Below are 17606 nucleotides of genomic sequence, written 5' to 3'. Positions count from 1 at the left end.
TAATAGCAGCACGATTTTGAAAGCTGGGTAGTAGAAAGATTTGTGGTAAATCACTAAGATTTGGAAAAGGTGAAACCTAAAAAAGGCAGGAACAAAAGTTTAGAAGCAACCTGGGTTGCACCACAGAAAACTTCGACGTCTTAAAAATTAGTGGCACCTCTGGAATTGAGACTGAGGGTGGGTATGTGAACAGAGGAAATAGCTGAAAGTCTGTGTAAAAAGTAATTAGACTCACAGATCCCTCCCTTACTCTGGCCAGCAGAGCAAATTCCGCTCCACCATTTTGGTGAAAGACTATATAAGGCTGAATATCTAGAGAGGAATAAATAGAGGTTCCATGGATTGGTAAATAATAGACAGGTGATGAGTGAATGTATTATTCTGAAAACAAATTTAAGCAAAAATCTGTATACATATTGAGATCTCTCAGCCATATTCCTCCTTCCAGCTCCCAAATGCTGGCAGCCAGCATTTGTATTCTCAAGGCAGGCAGTTGGATGATGTTTGTCACGGGAATCTAACACTCAAGGACGAAAGTCCTACTGACATTAGGGCACCCAGTGGAACATCCTTGCTTGTGTGAAGCTCAGAGTCAATGAGAACTTTGCTCACTCAGTATACACAGAACTACCAGTCAGCTCTATGGTAGATCATCAGATGTCAGAGGAAAGCCTCTAGCATGAAAGGAAGAAACCAAACCACAGAAAAAAGCAACCTGGAAATAACAGTCTGTAGAAAAACTAAAACTTCAAGGAAACTATCAATATCTTCAGAGAGTTAAGAATAATTATTGCATCCATGAAATAAGAAAAAAGTATTATTTAAAAGATATAGAGCATTAAAAAATAAACATCTAAAATTTGAAAATATGACAAAAATAAATCAATAGAAGAGACTCAAGATAATGTTGAGGAAATTTCTCTGAAACTAGAGCAAAAAGACTAGAAGTTAGAAAAGAGATTAGAAAGCTGATGAGACAAGATCAGTTCAGGAGATCTGACATTCAAAGAATAAAAAGTCAAGAAGAAAGTAAAACAAAAACAAACAAACAAAATTCTACAAAATGAAGAAAATGAATTTATTCAAGAAAACTTCAGGGCCGGCCCGGTGGCGCACTGCTATAGTGCGCCGCTTGGGAAGCGCGGTGGCGCTCCCGCCAAGGGTTCGGATCCCACATACAGACCGGCCGCTCACTGGCTGAGCGAGGGGCAGGAGCGACGCTGAGGGTTGCGATCCAGTGGCCGGTCACGAAAACAACAACAACAACAACAAAAAAAAAAAAAAAAAAAAAAAAAAAAAACAAAACTTCCAAAACTCATAAACATAACTTGCCAGTTTGAAAATGCCCACTCAGGACCTAAAACAGTGGATAAAAATAAACCAATACCAAGGAAAAGAAGTAGGTAAGAGAGGATATCTTAAAAGCTTCAAAGTAGTTAGAAGAGTCTATAAAAAAGAGTCGACATGGCATCAGACTTTGATAGCAACACCAGACCTAAGAAGAAAATTAAGTGATGCACGGAAAATCCCAAAGGAAACAATCCCTAACCTAGAATCCTTCACCCAGTCAGACTATAAATTAAGAATAAAGACATTGTCAGTAACACAAAATCTCAAAAAGTTTACCTCCCACCAAAATGAAAAAATATACCAGCAAGAGGGAGACAAGAGATCCTGCAAATGGGATTCAACTCAAGAGAGAAGTGAAAGGAATCATCATTTAAGAGTTCTCTAGACTTTTGTGACAAGCCTAAAGAACAAGCAGTCCAGATTGGAACAGGTCAAAAATCTCTGGAAGCGACATCACAAAGAAGAAGAAATTTATAGCACACCTGATGAGTTTATTAAATGTACTGAGAGACCTAGAATGCTCTTCCTAGAGTTAATCATTTTTCTTTGCTATGATTGTTGTATAGTTAGTTTTCTACTGACTTCTAAGTCATTCCCAAACTCTTCTAAAACTTTATTCTTTTTAATGGCTAAATAATATCGCACTTATGCATATACAACAGTTTGTTTACCCACTTATCCATTGATGGATATTTGGAATGCTCGCAGTGCTATGAATATTTATGTACAAGTATTTTCTTGAGTATCTGTTTTCAATTCTTTTGGGTATATACCTAGGAGTAGAATTGCTCTGTCATATGATAATTCTATATTTAACTTTCGAGGCACTGCCAAATTGTTTTCCACAGAAGCTCAACCATTTTATATTTCCCCTAACAAGGTACAATGTTTGCAATTTCTCCATAAACTCACCAACATTAGTTATTTTATTTTTTTTCCTTTCCTTTTTTTATTATAGCCTTCCTAGTGGGTATAGAGTAGTATCTCATTGTGGTTTTGATTTGCATTTACCTAATGATTAAAAATGTTAAGCATCATTTCACATGGTTATTGGGTCATTTGTATATATTCTTTGAAGAAATGCCTATTCAAATCTTTTGCCCATTTTTTAATTGGATTGTTTGTCTTTCTGTTGCTAAGTTGTAAGAATTCACTATATATTCTGGATACTGGCCCCTTATCAGATACATGATTTGCAAGTATTTTTTTCCCATTTTAAAACTGTCTTTTCACTTTGATAACATCTTTTGATGCACAAAAGTTTTTACTTTTGGTGAAGTCTAATTCATCTATTCTTGTGTTGCTTCTTTTGGTGTCATGTGCTCACTCATTTAGCACATATGTATTGACCACCTACTATGCATTATGCATGTTTAGACATGGGAGATACAGCCATGAGCCATACAAGTACTGTTGGCTTCATGGAGCTTATAGTCCAGTGGGAGGAGACAGACAATACACAAGATGTCAGTACAATACGTAGTATGTTAGAAGGTGATTACTGCTATGAAAAACAAAAGACAGGAAAAGGGTTGAGACGCTCTGGAGTGGAGAGGGAAAGAAATTTTTGCACAGAATGTCATGGAAGTCGGAGTAGACTCTTCTATGAAGCTGACATTTGAACAAGACTTGAAGGAGGTAGGATTAAGACATGTAGATACCTGGAGGAAGAGTATTCTAGGCAGAGGGAGCAGTTAGCACTAGGGCCTGAGGTGACAGTGCACCTAGCCTGTCTAATGAACAGCAACGAGACCAGTGTGGTTGTAGTACAATCATTCAGAGAGGTAGTCACAGGAGATAAAGACCAAGAACTGAGAGGGCAGGGCGATCCTGCAGATCCTTTTAAGCCACTGTAAGACACTGGTTTTTACTCTGAGTAAAATGAGGAGCCCCTGGAGGACTTTGACCAAAAAGTAACATGATCTGGCTTAATTATTTTTTTTTTTTAGTTTCTCCTCCCCAGATTTTTAATGAATCAAAATTGATTATACAAATTTTGGGGATTCAACATTGAGATATGTTGATCAAATCAATATTACTAACTTACATATTGTTACAAATCGTAATTATTCTTTATGCCCCTGGTCCAATCTCTCCCTATCCCCTCCTCCTCCCCCCCCAATCACCCTAGATTTCTTCTCACCCTCTGAAAGAATAATAGTTACTCTATTGATTTGTTGCCTGGATGACCTGTCCAATGCTGAAAGGTGTGATCAGTCCCCCAATATTATCGTAGAGTAGATGCTTCTTCTGTTACTCTGGAATGGGCTTTGTAGACAGAGACATCCTCTTCTTTTCTTTACCTCTGCTGGTGACTCTCCTTGTGTCAATGCACTCCAGTGGTTGGCAGACCATCTGCATGGTGGTTGTGGCATCTAGCCTCTTTCGTGGCAGCTATGGTTGTTGTGGTGACTGTGGTGGGCCACCCACATGAAGGTGATGTTTTTGACATAGCTCTTTGTGCTGGCACTGTGCCTAGCTGTGAGGAGTGTCCAGTCCCTGGATCCATGCCTCGGGACCCTGGGCAGGCCCCAAGGTGCTGCCACAGTGTACCTGGCTGTGGGAGGGAGGTCTGGCAACCAGCTCCAAGTCTCAGGTTCCCAGGCAGGCCCCAAATCACTGACATGGTGTGCCTGGTTGGAGGGGGGGGTCCAGTCTCTGGCTCCATGCCTCAGGTCCCTGGGCAGGGCCCAGAGGTGCTGGCAGTATGCCTGGTTGTGAGAGAGGGGGTCACTCCACTTCTCCATGCCTGAGATCCCTGGGTGGGCAGGGGCTGGCGTGGTGCCTATTTGTGGGAGGGGATCTGGCCCCCAGGCAAGCCCCACGGTGCTGGAGGTGTGAGTGGTTGTAGGCAGGAGTCCAGTCCCTGGCTCCATGATCTGGCTTAAGTTTTTAAGTTTAAAAAGCTTTACTCTGGCTGCTTTATTAAGAATAGATTATGTTGGGAGGAGGAATATTGAATGAAAGCCAGGAGACCACTTAGGAAGTTATTGTATTAATCTTGGAGAAATAAAATAGTGGCTTTGATCAAGATGGTAGTGGTGGAGAGGCAAATAAGTGTTTGAATTCTAGACATATTATGATGGTAGAGAATTTTCTGTAGGATTAGATGCGGGGTGAGAGAGAAAGGTGTTGAGAAACCTCCAAGGAGTTTTGGCCTGAGCAACTGGAAGGAGTGATCAAGATGGTAGTGATGGAGAGGCAAATAAGTGAATTCTAGACATATTATGATGGTAGAGAATTTTCTGTAGGATTAGATGTGGGGTGAGAGAGAAAGGTGTTGAGAAACCTCCAAGGAGTTTTGGCCTGAGCAACTGGAAGGATAGAGTTGCCCTTGGCTGAGGAAAGGAGATCATGGGTGGGCAGGTTTTGAAGATACCACAAGCAATTTACTTTGGAATATATTAAATCTGAGTTGCTTATCAAATATCCAAGTGGAAATGTCAGGTCAGCAGTAGTATATTCATGTCTGGAACTCAAGGGAGAGGTTTAGGCTAAACCTATGAATTTGGCACTGGATCATATGGGGGTTGGGTACAGATGGACGTCAGATGTACAAGAGTGGAGTCCTGGGAGAAGGGGTGGAACCCGCAAAGGAGCAGCCCATGACATAGAGGGAAAAGCCTGGGGAATGTGGTGCCCGGAAGCCAAGTGGGGAGAGTGTTTACAGGAAGAGGAAGAGCTCAGCCATGCCAAAAGTAGCAGATGGGTTGAGGAAGATGAGAACTGAGGAACTGAATTTGGTAACGTGGAGGTCACTGGTGACTTTGGCAAAATCAGCTTTGTGGAGGCAAAAGGCTGACTGCAGTAGGCTTAAGGGAGACTGGGAGGGGGGAGATTGGACAGACTGAGAACCATTCTGTGGAGGAGATCTGCTATAAATGGGAGCAGAGAAACAGGGTGGTAGCCAGAGAAGAAAGGGCCAAAGATTTTTTTGTGTTCATTTTGTGTTATTTTTCCCATCTTAAAAACAACGTATTTGTGTGCTGATGGGAATGACTTAATAGAGTGTGAAAAACTGAAGATGGGGGAAAGCTGTAGAATTGGGGCCCATGACTCTGAGTTAGAGCAGATGGGATCTTGTATACAGGTGGGTGGCTGGGCTTAGACAGCGTGAGAGACAACTCGTCTTTAGTAACAAACAGAAGGAAGGTGGCGTGTAAGGGTTCAGATGCTAGCAGGTTCAGGGCTTGTGGCAGATCCCTTCTGATTGTCTCAGTTTTCTCAGTGAGACAGGAAGCAAAGTCATTATTTGACAGAGAAGATGCAGGGGACGTGATGGTGGTTTGAGGAGGAAGGTGTGAAATTGACATCTAATGGAGGGTGAACACAATGGGAAGCCCCGAAGAGCCACTTGAGGTTTGCGATGATGAATGTGATGAGCACGGTCAGCATAAGCGTGTGATGCTTCCCAGTCCTGCAGGCACCAGCAGGTGAAGAAGTGGATTGTGCAGGGCCCTGGATTTGCCAAGCGAGTAAAACCAAGCAAGAAATGGAGAAGTGTTGAGGGTTCATACAACGTAGTGAATACTGTGTTTGACCTTGGAATTTCAGCTTGGTCAGGAAAGAAGAGAAAACGACAAGAGGGTGAGAGACACTGAGAAGTTGTGAGGGGGCAGATACTGGAAACAGAACTAAATATTCACCTTCATAGTGGGAAAGCAACAGATAACACCTAAAACTGAAAATGAACCACTAAACGGCAGCTTAAGCATGTTACTTAGAAATATGGATATATTAAATACAAATACAAAACAAATGAGCTAAAAGAGTTGAAAGTTGTTGCTCTAGAGTATGGGAGATGGATAATAAGGCTTCTTTTTAAAACTATGTGCACCAGGTTGAGCACAAGGCACAGTTTCTTTATTTTTAGAAAAATAAAGAAAAATATTCTCTAGTTCTCCAGAGAGGGGTTAAAAAGGAACTGGGATATTAAAAGTGTATAATATATGATCAAACTAAAATTACCACCACAATATCTTCTTTTAGAGAAAATACATTTTAACAATTATGTTTAAGGATAGCTCAAAAAAAATTCAAGTCTCCTCAGATTTGCCCACTAAGAAATTTTGAAATGCTACTTCAAGTGCACAAAGATGCTTGTACAAGGATATTTACTGTAGCATTGTTTATAACAGCAAAATATTAAGAATATCATGAAATGATCAAATATAAGCAATTGGTTAAATAGTTTATATCTATTCAACCCAGAGAACACCATAAAATGGTGATACGTGTGTCACCATTTATATATTTATATCACATGCTATATAAATTATCTATGCTATACGTTTAAAGAAAAAAACCAGATTATAGCACTGTATGGAGTATCTAGAAGAATATATCACAAATTTTTTATGATTGTCACTGGCTAACATTAGAGCTTTTTCTCTACATTTGCATTTGTATATTCAATTTTTTCTATATTAAACATGTACTGTATGTCTTATATAACAAAGAAGTATTTTTCTAAAACTTCTTTCTAGAAATGCAATCCATAATCTCAGGGAAAATCAATCCTTTTAGTAATTTCACTGTAACTAGAGAAATGGAGACAGGTTACCTGAGTAATGGCTCCCAGCATCTCAGCCCTACTGGCCACTCGCACTGTGCACTGGCTCAGAAACGTTATGCTCTTCTCCAGCTTCTTAATGATTTCCTGGGCCTGGCTGTCGTCTTCACACAGAGGTGTTAAGGACTGCATAGAGAACAAAGTATTAAAAAACATCCAACACAAGCATTCAGCAACTGATTCTAACACTGACTAAGTCACAAATCTGGATTATATTCCAAGCTCAAGGATCCTGGTAGAGGGTAAAAAGAAGCAGCAAAGACCAATAATGAATAACATTGAAATATGAACAGCTTTGTTGGCTAACAGGTAGATATATGCAGGTGTTTACAAAACCCTTTATGTCTCTTCTTGATCCTTTTTTACTTCCCAAATTTGTCACTTCCTCACATGCATTCACATCTTTCTTCTACAGTTAACAGAAGGGTCTACAACTAATTTGTAATGGTAAACAGACCGTGCTTATAAATGAGTTGAAATGTATCATATGAAGAGTATAAGGTGGAATTTTGAGAAAAGTAGCAAAACATACTGGAATCAGAAATGACTGACTATTATACCTGCTGTTCCACTGATGATCAGGTGTGATTGTGCTGGCTAGGTGAGTATGCCTTCATTGCCTTATGAGTATTCCTCTCAAACCTGCACCCTTTATCCAAGATGATGTCCTTCCTGATGAAGGACAGTCCTTCTCACTAGGTTAGAGACCAAATTAAGAGAACAGCAGATTTGGAAGCAAACAAGCCATTGCTCATTAGTTGTGTGACTGTGAGCAAATTTTAAGACTTGCCAAAATCTAAAACACCATGAATTGTAAGTGATATCATTACTTTAAATATCAAAGTGCTGCCAATAAAACCATTAGGCACCATTAACTGTAAATTGCATCATAATTCTAGAAATGTTAAAATGTCAACCGTTCTGATTTGTTGTTTCCTCTTCTATCAGATGAAGAGAATTACATCTCCTTTCCAGCAATACTGTGATAGAAGTAAGAGATACCAATTGCTTGTCACACAGTAGGTGCTCAATAAATGACAGCCACTTTTGATACAGACAGATATGTATAAGTCATGGCCAGAGAGTTGCTAACCAATTAAAACAGCTATTGTCAGACATGCAGTTTCCTACAGTAGTTTAACCACACCCACTTGGGAAGTGTAGATGTTAGTCGTTAGCAAAACAGAATATGGTTAACTAAGATACAGACAGATATGTATAAGTCATGGCCAGAGAGTTGCTAACCAACTAAAACAGCTATTGTCAGACATGCAGTTTCCTACAGTAGTTTAGCCACACCCACTTGGGAAGTGTAGATGTTAGTCGTTAGCAAAACAGAATATGGTTAACTAAGACCGAGTCATGAAAAAATAGAGAATGTGAATGGACCTAAAAGTGGTAAGGAGACTGAATCAGTAATCAAAAACCTCCCAACAAAGAAAAGCCCAGGACTAAATGGCTTCACTGGGGAATTCTACCAAACCTTTAAAGAAGAATTAATGCCAAGCCTCCTAAAACTCTTCCAAAAAATTGAAAAGAGAGAACACTTCCAAGCTCATTCTATAAGACCTGCATTACCTTAATATCAAAGCCAGACAAAGACATTGCAAGAATAGAAAACTACAAAACAGTATCCCTGATGAATACTAATGCAAAAACCCTCAACAAAATACTTGCAAACTGAATTCAACAGCACATTAAAAGGATTATATGCCATGACCGAGTAGGATTTATTCCTGGAATACAGAAAATGGTTCAACATAAAAATCAATGTAATACACCACATTTACAAAAGGAGGACAAAAGCCACATCATCTCAATTGATGCTGAAAAAGCATTCGACAAGATTCAACATCTTTTTATAATAATAATAATAATAAAGAAAGACACACTAAAAAAAACTAGGAATAGAAGACAATTACCTCGTAATAATAATAATAATAATAATAATAATAAAGAAAGACACACTAAAAAAAACTAGGAATAGAAGACAATTACCTCGACAAGATAAAAGTGATTTATGAAAAATCCACAGTGAACACCATACACAATGTTGAAAGACTGAAGCTTTTTCTCTAAGATCAGGAACAAGGTAAGGATGCTCACTCTCTCCACTACTATTCAACACAGTAGTGGAAGTACTAGCAAGAACAATTAGGCAAAAAAATAAATAAAAGGAACCAAATCAGAAAGGAAGAAGTAAAATTATCCTTGTTCACAGATGACATGACTTATATGTAGTAAACACTAAAATTTCACCCAAATTTACCCTGTTAAAATAAATGAATACAGCAAAATTATAGGATACAAAATTAACAGCCCAAGTCAGCTGTTCCTATACACTAACAATTTCCAAAAGTAAAATTAAGAAAACAATTCCATTTACAATAGCATAAAGAAGAATAAAATAAGAGTAAACCTAACCAAGAAGGTGAAAGACTTGTACACTAGAAACTACAAATCATTGCTGAAAGAAACAAAAGACACAAATAAATGGAAAGACATCCTGTGTGCATGGATTGGTAGACCTAATTTTGTTAAGATGTCTATACTATCCAAAGCAATTGCCAGAGTCAAGGCAATGTCTACCAAAATCTCAACATTCTTTTCAGGAATAGAAAATTTCATCTTAAAATTTGGAATCTCAAGGGCTCTGAATAGCCAAAATAATTTTGGAAAAGAACAAAGTTAGAGGCCTCACACTTCCTGATTTAAAAACATATTATAAAGCTATAGTAATTAAAACAGTATGGTACTGGCATAAAAACAGACATAAAGCCTAATGGAATAGACTAGAAAGCCCAGAAATAAACCCTCATGTATATGGTCAGATGATCTTTGACAAGGATGCCAAGAAAGCACAGTGGGAAAAGGACAGTTTCTTCAACAAATGGTATTGAGAAAACTGGGTAACCACATGGAAATGAATGAAGTTGGATTCTTGTCTTACACCATATTCAAAAGTTAACTCAAAATGGATTAAAGAACTAAATGTAAGACCCCAAACTAGAAAACTTCTAGAAGAAAATATAGGGGAAAATCTTCATTGCATTGGAGTTGGCAATGATTTCATGGGTATAATACCAAAAGCACAGGCAACAAGATTTAAAACAGACAAATGAGACTACATCAAACTTAAAAGCTATTGTGCATCAAAAGACCCAATCCAGAGTGAAAAAGCAACCTACAGAAGGGAGGAAATCTTTGCAAATCATATAACTGATAAGGGGTTAATATCCAAAATACATTTTTAAAAAACTCCTACAAAGGGGAGAACAGGACTGTGGTTAAAAAAATAATAATAGTAAAATAAAAAAATACAGCAAGTCAGCAAAAAAATTCAAATAGCTCAAAACCTGGACAAAAGTCTTAAACAGACATTTTCCATAGATGATATACAAATGGCCAACAAGCATATGAAAAGATGCCTAACATCACACTATCAGAGAAATGCAAATCACAATCACAATCAGATACCACCTCATACCCATTAGGATAGCTACTACAAAAACAAGCAAACAGAAAATGACTAGTGTTGGTGAGGATTTGGAGAAATTGGAACCTCTGTGCACTGGTTCTGGCAATATAAAAATGGTGCACCTGCTACGGAAAACAGTATGGTGGTTTCTTAAAAAATTAAAAACAGAGTTACCATATCATCCAGCAATTCCACTTCTGGGTACAAAAGAGTTGAAAGCAGGGTCTCTCAGAGATATTTGTACATCCCTGTTCATATCAGCACTGTTCACAATTTCCAAGAGGTGGAAGCAACCCAAGTGCCCATTGATAGATGAATAGATAAGCAAAATGTGGTGCACTCATGCAACAGAATATTATTCAGCCTCAAAATTTAAAAAGGAAGGAAATTCTGTCACATGCTATAATATGGATAAGTCTTAAAGACATCATGCTAAGTGAAATAAGCCAGTTACAAAAAGACAAATACTGTATGATTCCACTTATATGAGGTATCTAAAGTGGTCAAATTCACAGAAACAGAGTAGAGTGGCAGTTACCAGGGGCTGAGGTGAGGAGGAAAGTGGGAGTTAGGTATAGAGTTTCAGCTTTGAAAGATGAAAAAGTCCTGGAGATCTGTTTTGCAACAACGTACATATACTCACACTACTGAATTGTGCACTTAAAAGTGGTTAAGACAGTAAATTTCATGTTGTATATTTTTATCATCAGACAAAAAATAACAGAACATAGTTTCCCAATTTTAATTTTCTTCATCCAAAATTAAGCCTCTTAATTTTCCAACCCATCTCTAAATTTATAGTAACTTCACAAGATGGAAGGATAATCATAGTTGTTACACTTCTGTGAACTCTTTCTTTTCTTGGCACCTTAAAGTAGGCTTGTCCAGCATCCGACAAGACTGAAATCAGTCACCACTCTCTTTCTTTAGTTAATCATAAATCGAAATAGACTTGATTCTCTTGTACGAAGCTTAAAATTGGTATTATCTCCTCTTGCTCAGCTTTCTGCATGATTATTCTTCCTCCTGAACTCTATTTGAAAATCCACAGAGAAAGTAGATGACTCATACAACCTGTGTTAAAAGATTCTCCTATTTGGGAAACTTTTATTCCAGCCTGATCCTGAATTCTTACTTTCTATTCATTTACATTTGGGTCAGGCAGGCTTGGTACCTGGTGTTAGTTTTAGTCATACAAGTAAACTCGTATGTAATTATGAACACATCATTAAAAACATGAACAAGTGTATGTACAGTCCCCAAATGTTCTGATTCTCACCTCTAATAGCTTTAAACAGTTAGTGATCTCCTCCTTCAAATTTTCTTCTGCCAAGTCCCGGGACCTCTCTTCAAGCTTCACTCTTTTCTCCAAGGTAAACCAGTCACACTTAAATCCCAAAGATAATCTGAGAAATTCTGCCTGTTGTCAAAATAATGTGAGAGTGAGAAGAGAAAATTGGATGTGGTCAAATATTTTAGTTTAATACTGGGTTATACCAAGGCATTTTGTTCTCCTCCCAGCAACCTAATGCCAACATGCATGAGCTTTACCAGCACTTTGGCACCACCTAGCCCGACAGACACCAAATGTAGGAGAGCTTGTGCAAAGCATGAAGCAACTGGAGCAGGTAGGTTGATTTTTGTTGTAGTTTTTGTTTTTGTTTTAAAAATGAGCTTTACCAGCACTTTGGCACCACCTAGCCCGACAGACACCAAATGTAGGAGAGCTTGCGCAAAGCATGAAGCAACTGGAGCAGGTAGGTTGATTTTTGTTGTAGTTTTTGTTTTTGTTTTAAAGAAAAAAATCATTTTCTTTAAACTCACCTCCACTTCCTTCTCATTAGCAGAAGTGCTGTAAGATAACACAAATAACTTGTTCAAACAGAATCCAACAGAAAAATAAAACATGTTAACATAAATAAACATGCTATGTGAAGAAGCACTTACTTGTCACTTTGTGCAAAGTTAACTGATTTCATAGTGGTTGCTAGAGGAGGGGAAACCACAGTGTCTGTTAAAAGACAATACAATATTATTTGGTTAAAAAAGCTTAACATCTAAAAGCACATTTGATCAAATGTCCTATTTCCACTGAATAAAGGCATTTCATTTGAATATACCTGAGAGGACAGCTGGCTAAAATGTGTTTGCTTAAATGATAAAATGTTATGGTAGCTATTGAGATCACAATGACATTAACATCATGGGCTCACACCTTAGCATGTGAATAGTCTTTGAAACCTAGGACAGCCCAATTTGTTCCTTTTGCATTTGAATGTTTATTTTCCTCAATCTCCTGGTTAAATGCACACCTTCTTCTGGTACCCTGGTTCTTCTGTGGCTCAAGCCTTTAACAGCAGCAGCAGCAAGAGTAATGGTTATAACAGCAGCAGTAGTCGTAATAATAGTAATATTGATAATAACAGCAATAATAGCATGGCATCAACTATTTATCACAGATTTCCTATATTTATTTATTTACAGTTCCAGAACAAAGCTCTCTACACATATTTTCATTTTCTTCATATCAACTTTGTAAGGCACAATATATGTCACTAAGAGCACTGGTTTTAGAGTTGAAAAAAAAATTGGCTTAAATCCAAGCTCTGACTCTTACAGTTACGTGACCTTGAAAAAGTCACATCTTTGTTAAGCCATCTACAAAATAAGGATGATATGATTTGTATACAGTAGTTAACTTTTATGAGAACTTCTGTGCCAGATACTTAGTTCTAAATGCTTTATACATATTAATTTATTCAACACACACAGCAAACCTTCTGTGGTAGATACTGTTCTTACCTACATTTTACAGGCTAGGAAACTGATTTATAGTTTATCGACCTCACATAGTACCTGGAGAACTAAATAAAACTATGCACCTTAAGAATTTAGCCTAGCACTGACTGAGCATATAGATATTCTCAATAAAGTATAATTTTTTAAACCTGTTTCCATTTTACAGAGGAGGAAACTGAGACTCGAGGTTAAATAACTTTCTAAAATCACATAGCTAGTCAGAGATTGACCCAGTCTAGAGTCTGTGTGACCCTAAAGCCTAAACTCTATGCACTATTCTATCCTAATGGAGACAGGTTGAGGAGGGAAGCATATTAGCTCTTATTCTGTGAAGACTGGCTTATTCACTTTTAGATAGATACTGAAAATAGAGCTTAGAATTTACTACCAGCATTGACTTGGCTCTCAGCTCCAGGAATGGAATCAAGAATTGGTCCTCTAGGCTGATTGCATCTAGAAACATGAAACTATAGGTGGCATATCTTTACTTAGAAAGATTTCACCCACGAAAGTTTCAGCAGGGAACAAAAGTTTACATGAGGGTTGAGAAAGAAAATTGCTTACCTCCTGCAGTACATTCTTTTCTATGCTCTTCTATTGTTTCTGATTCCCCTTTGTTTTCCTAAAATCATAAAGAGATTTTATTGCTGCACATAGAGTGGAAATCCTTTATAACCAATCATTTCCCAACTTCCTGTCCTCTCCTAACCCTACTCGGTCAAAAACACCCTGTAGTATTCAAGGAAGTGTACTAGGAATTAAGAAGAAAACAGTACTGTGCCAGGGGGCTTCCAATCTAGTTGAGGCAAAAAGTACATAAATATATGAAAAGCTTCACACATCACACAAGGTAGCACAAGGCAAACTAGAATTAATTGCCAAATAAATGAGATATAGGTAAACAACGCTCTGATTAGGAAGGAGAGAGGCACCATGGCTTGAGTGGCATGGAAAGTCTCTGCAGACAAGGAACATGCTTGACGGAGAGGTATGAGAGGGTGGATGAAGATGTACGGTGGTGGTGGTGGTCTAGGGCTACCATGTGTCACTTTCTATATGGGTTTTTTGGGGAAATTGTGGCAAAGATAGCTGCTAACATTATATTATGTTAGGCTTTTAATCCATATGAAAATGTTTTAAGGTCACTGACCAACTGTCTTGCCAATGTATTTTATAACAAAGGTCACCATAATAACACAGCTGTACTGTACTCCCTGGGGAAATCTGATGGGAAAACTTCAGACATGCAATCACTTTTATGGTAATAATTGTTCAACATTCTCAAATTAATAGAGAAATTTAGAAAACTAAAGACATTTTCTGTTAAAAAAAAAAAAAAGAGCCTAAGACGACATGTGATACATGTGATACAAGAGCCATGTGATACATTGATACCACATCACATGACGTTTAGACAATTGGAAGAGTTGCCCATGACTGCTGTTTCCAGGTCTTCATCGCTCTTTCCTGATCAACTAACTATTCCTGCACCCAACACCCAAGGAAACTGTTCTCACCAGTTATCAGTGAACTCCCTATTGCCAAATCCAACAAATAATTTTCAGTCTTTATCTCACTTGACCTCACTGTAGCATCTTAACCGATCTATAAATCTCTCCTTCCTGAAGGTTTGTCTTCCTTGGTTTCCCTCTCTCGATGGCTCCCCTCCCCCTCCCCCATCACGACAATAGCCCCTTCTCTATTAGATACTGTTCATCAAGATCCCATTATCCCCAGTGCTCCCTTCCTCAATCCTTGGGAAGTGTCATTCACACACTTGGTTTTTTGCTCATAACTCACAAATATGTGTCTGCCCCTAAAAATTGCATGGGCGAGTTAATGAATATGGGTATGTCATAACTCACAAATGTGTGTCTGCCCCTAAAAATTGCATGGGCGAGTTAATGAATATGGGTATGTAGCTATATATAAAAATCTCTTTGCAGACTACTGATATCCCACATCAACCTGAAACTCGATAGGTCTCAAAAAGATCTTATTTTGCTCCACAAATTATAGTCTTCCTCCCTCCCTACTCTCATGTTATTCTATTCATTCTATAGGTCAAACCATAAACCTGGCTGTCTACCTCTTCCCACATCCCTGACATGTTACTATCCACTCTGAATTCTACCCCCAAAATATATATCAACTTAATCTCTTTTCCTCTGTCCTCACCAAATTCATACTACCCTAATCTCTTTGCCTGAATTATCACAATAGCATCTTGTCCCACCACCTCCATTATTACACCGTTCTAATCCATTATTTTTAAGTCTTTATGTCTATCTTTTTTTTTGAGATAAGGAATTTTTTTCTTAGAATATTCAACTATGAAAGATTAAAGGACTCGAGTTTTCCTCTGTCCATTTTTTTTTTTTTGTGACCTGTAAGGGGATCGTAACCCTTGGCTTGGTGTTGCCCGCACCATGCTCAGCCAGTGAGCGCATCGGCCATCCCTATATAGGATCCGAACCCGCGGCCGCAGCGCTCCCAGCGCTGCACTCACCCGAGTGAGCCACAGGGCCGGCCCCCTCTGTCCATTTTTAAAAGGGGCAACCACTTCCAGCACATGTGCTAGCCAACACTAACACCTCATTCACACTTCACATCACAGTCAAAGAGTCATTCCAAAACACATATTCAAACTTTCTACCGCTTTTAGCCTGGTTAAATTTTTTATCTGTGTTGTATATGCTGTAAAATTTTTTGTCTACCTTATTGTCCCAAATGTATCCGTGCCATAATCTTCTCTTAATTTGAGTTAGCTTGCATCAGTCTCTGTTTCTTACAACTAAATGGGTCTAACTAGAACAATGCTTATGCGTTGAGAGGAAAGAAACAATAACACACACACACAAACTAATATATAAGCAAGACCTCTGAAGAATCATGGAATTGGAGCCATGGTCTGTAGTCAGTCTTTGATAATTATTAATTTGTACAAGTGGCAATGAGAGTCTTCTCATTAAAAAGAGAAAGTTAACTCTTTTCTATGAACATTGAAATGGCTATCCTTATACTGCTTTATAGAGCTTTGCCATGAAACTGTATAACATTCAATATCACATGCTACCTCCTCCATGACCCTTTTTCTGGACTTCCATCCCAAGCATTTTTCTTTTACATTGCTAATCACACTCTGATCATTGAAAAATTATGTTTCTTTACCTGATTAAAACATATCTTTAAAATGGATATCAATTGTTTTATCCAACTTTATTTATTAATGCATTCATTTACTTAAGCAGTCCTCTCTTGAGACAGATTTAGTTTGTTTCCAATAGACCTCTGATGAAGAAATGAATAAGTGAGTGAATGAATGAATGAATGCATGAGTGAATGAAAAATCAAGGTGGAGCTGAGAGGTCCTAGCTCTAACTCTGTTTAACAAGTCACAAGGATACTTTGGCCTCCACTTCTTTGTCTATAACACATTGATATAAATAATTTCTCCTAACCTCAGAATATTTTGAAAGGATGAGATAACACTTTAAAGAGTACTTTGTGAACTTGAACTTAAAGGGACAGTTCTATCATTGCAATATAGCATTACTTTTATTGTTAACGGGCAAATATTTACTTACCAGACTTAATATGATTTTATCCTTACTCATAGAGCTCTGGCATGCAATATTCTCATGATCTGGACTTGTGCCTATGATAAAAAGCAAACATACTGAACAGCTGGGGGAACAGTAACAAGTAAAAGAGGAAGAAATAGTGAGTGTGGCAATATGGGCAGAACAATAAGTGACAAAGGCTTTAACATGTGATATGACTTGTATACTACAGAAATGGATATGTGCACACTGACTCAGAATCAGGGACGGAGCAACCAAGGCCCACAAGGAATCTAAGCCATATAAAATTTCTTAATGGAAATGAACATCTGCACAAATGGCCTTCAAATGGTAGGGTTTTGTGTATGTTTTTGTTTTACTCTTTTTGTAAGCTGATGCTTTTATTTATTTATTTACTTACTTACTTTTACTTATTTATTTATTTATTTACTTATTTACTTACTTACTTACTTATTTATTTATTTAATTTACTTTGATGGGTGAGGGGATCACAACCCTCAGCACGGTGTTGTCTGCACCACGCTCAGCCAGTGGGTGCACCGGCCATCCCTATATAGGATCCGAACCTGTGGCCTCAGTGCTACAAGTGCCGCACTCTCCCGAGTGACCCACGGGGCTGGCCGTGATGCTCTTTTTAAATCAAACACATTACTGGCATAATAACAGAAACTGGATGAAAGAAGTATGAACAATGAGTAGCTAAGTAGCTTTTTTATAGCTTGACAAACAGGTTTTATTAAAAAAATATATATATGCAAAGCTGATCAAATTTGATATCCTTCTAAAACATGCTTTCTTTTTTTTTTTTTTCCTTTTTGTCTTT

General features: G+C 38.0%; 1 protein-coding gene across 1 annotated transcript in view; it reads right to left on the bottom strand.

Annotated features, from left to right (window-relative positions):
- LRMP (lymphoid-restricted membrane protein) overlaps positions 1 to 17606 on the bottom strand; it is a 40144-nt gene that overhangs the window by 8220 nt on the left and 14318 nt on the right. The window contains exons 6-11 of the mRNA XM_008583646.1: positions 16787 to 16857; positions 13764 to 13821; positions 12348 to 12411; positions 12225 to 12252; positions 11680 to 11820; positions 6914 to 7048 (exon numbers count right to left, since the gene is read on the bottom strand). Of these exons, the coding sequence (XP_008581868.1) occupies positions 6914 to 7048; positions 11680 to 11820; positions 12225 to 12252; positions 12348 to 12411; positions 13764 to 13821; positions 16787 to 16857 (497 nt within the window). The remainder of the gene's footprint in view (positions 1 to 6913; positions 7049 to 11679; positions 11821 to 12224; positions 12253 to 12347; positions 12412 to 13763; positions 13822 to 16786; positions 16858 to 17606) is intronic.

The sequence above is a fragment of the Galeopterus variegatus genome, unplaced genomic scaffold (assembly GCF_000696425.1).
Source record: "Galeopterus variegatus unplaced genomic scaffold, G_variegatus-3.0.2 Scaffold2989, whole genome shotgun sequence".
NCBI lineage: Eukaryota > Metazoa > Chordata > Mammalia > Dermoptera > Cynocephalidae > Galeopterus > Galeopterus variegatus.
Note: the sequence above shows the minus strand (reverse complement) of the source record. Positions and strands in the feature narration are given on the sequence as shown.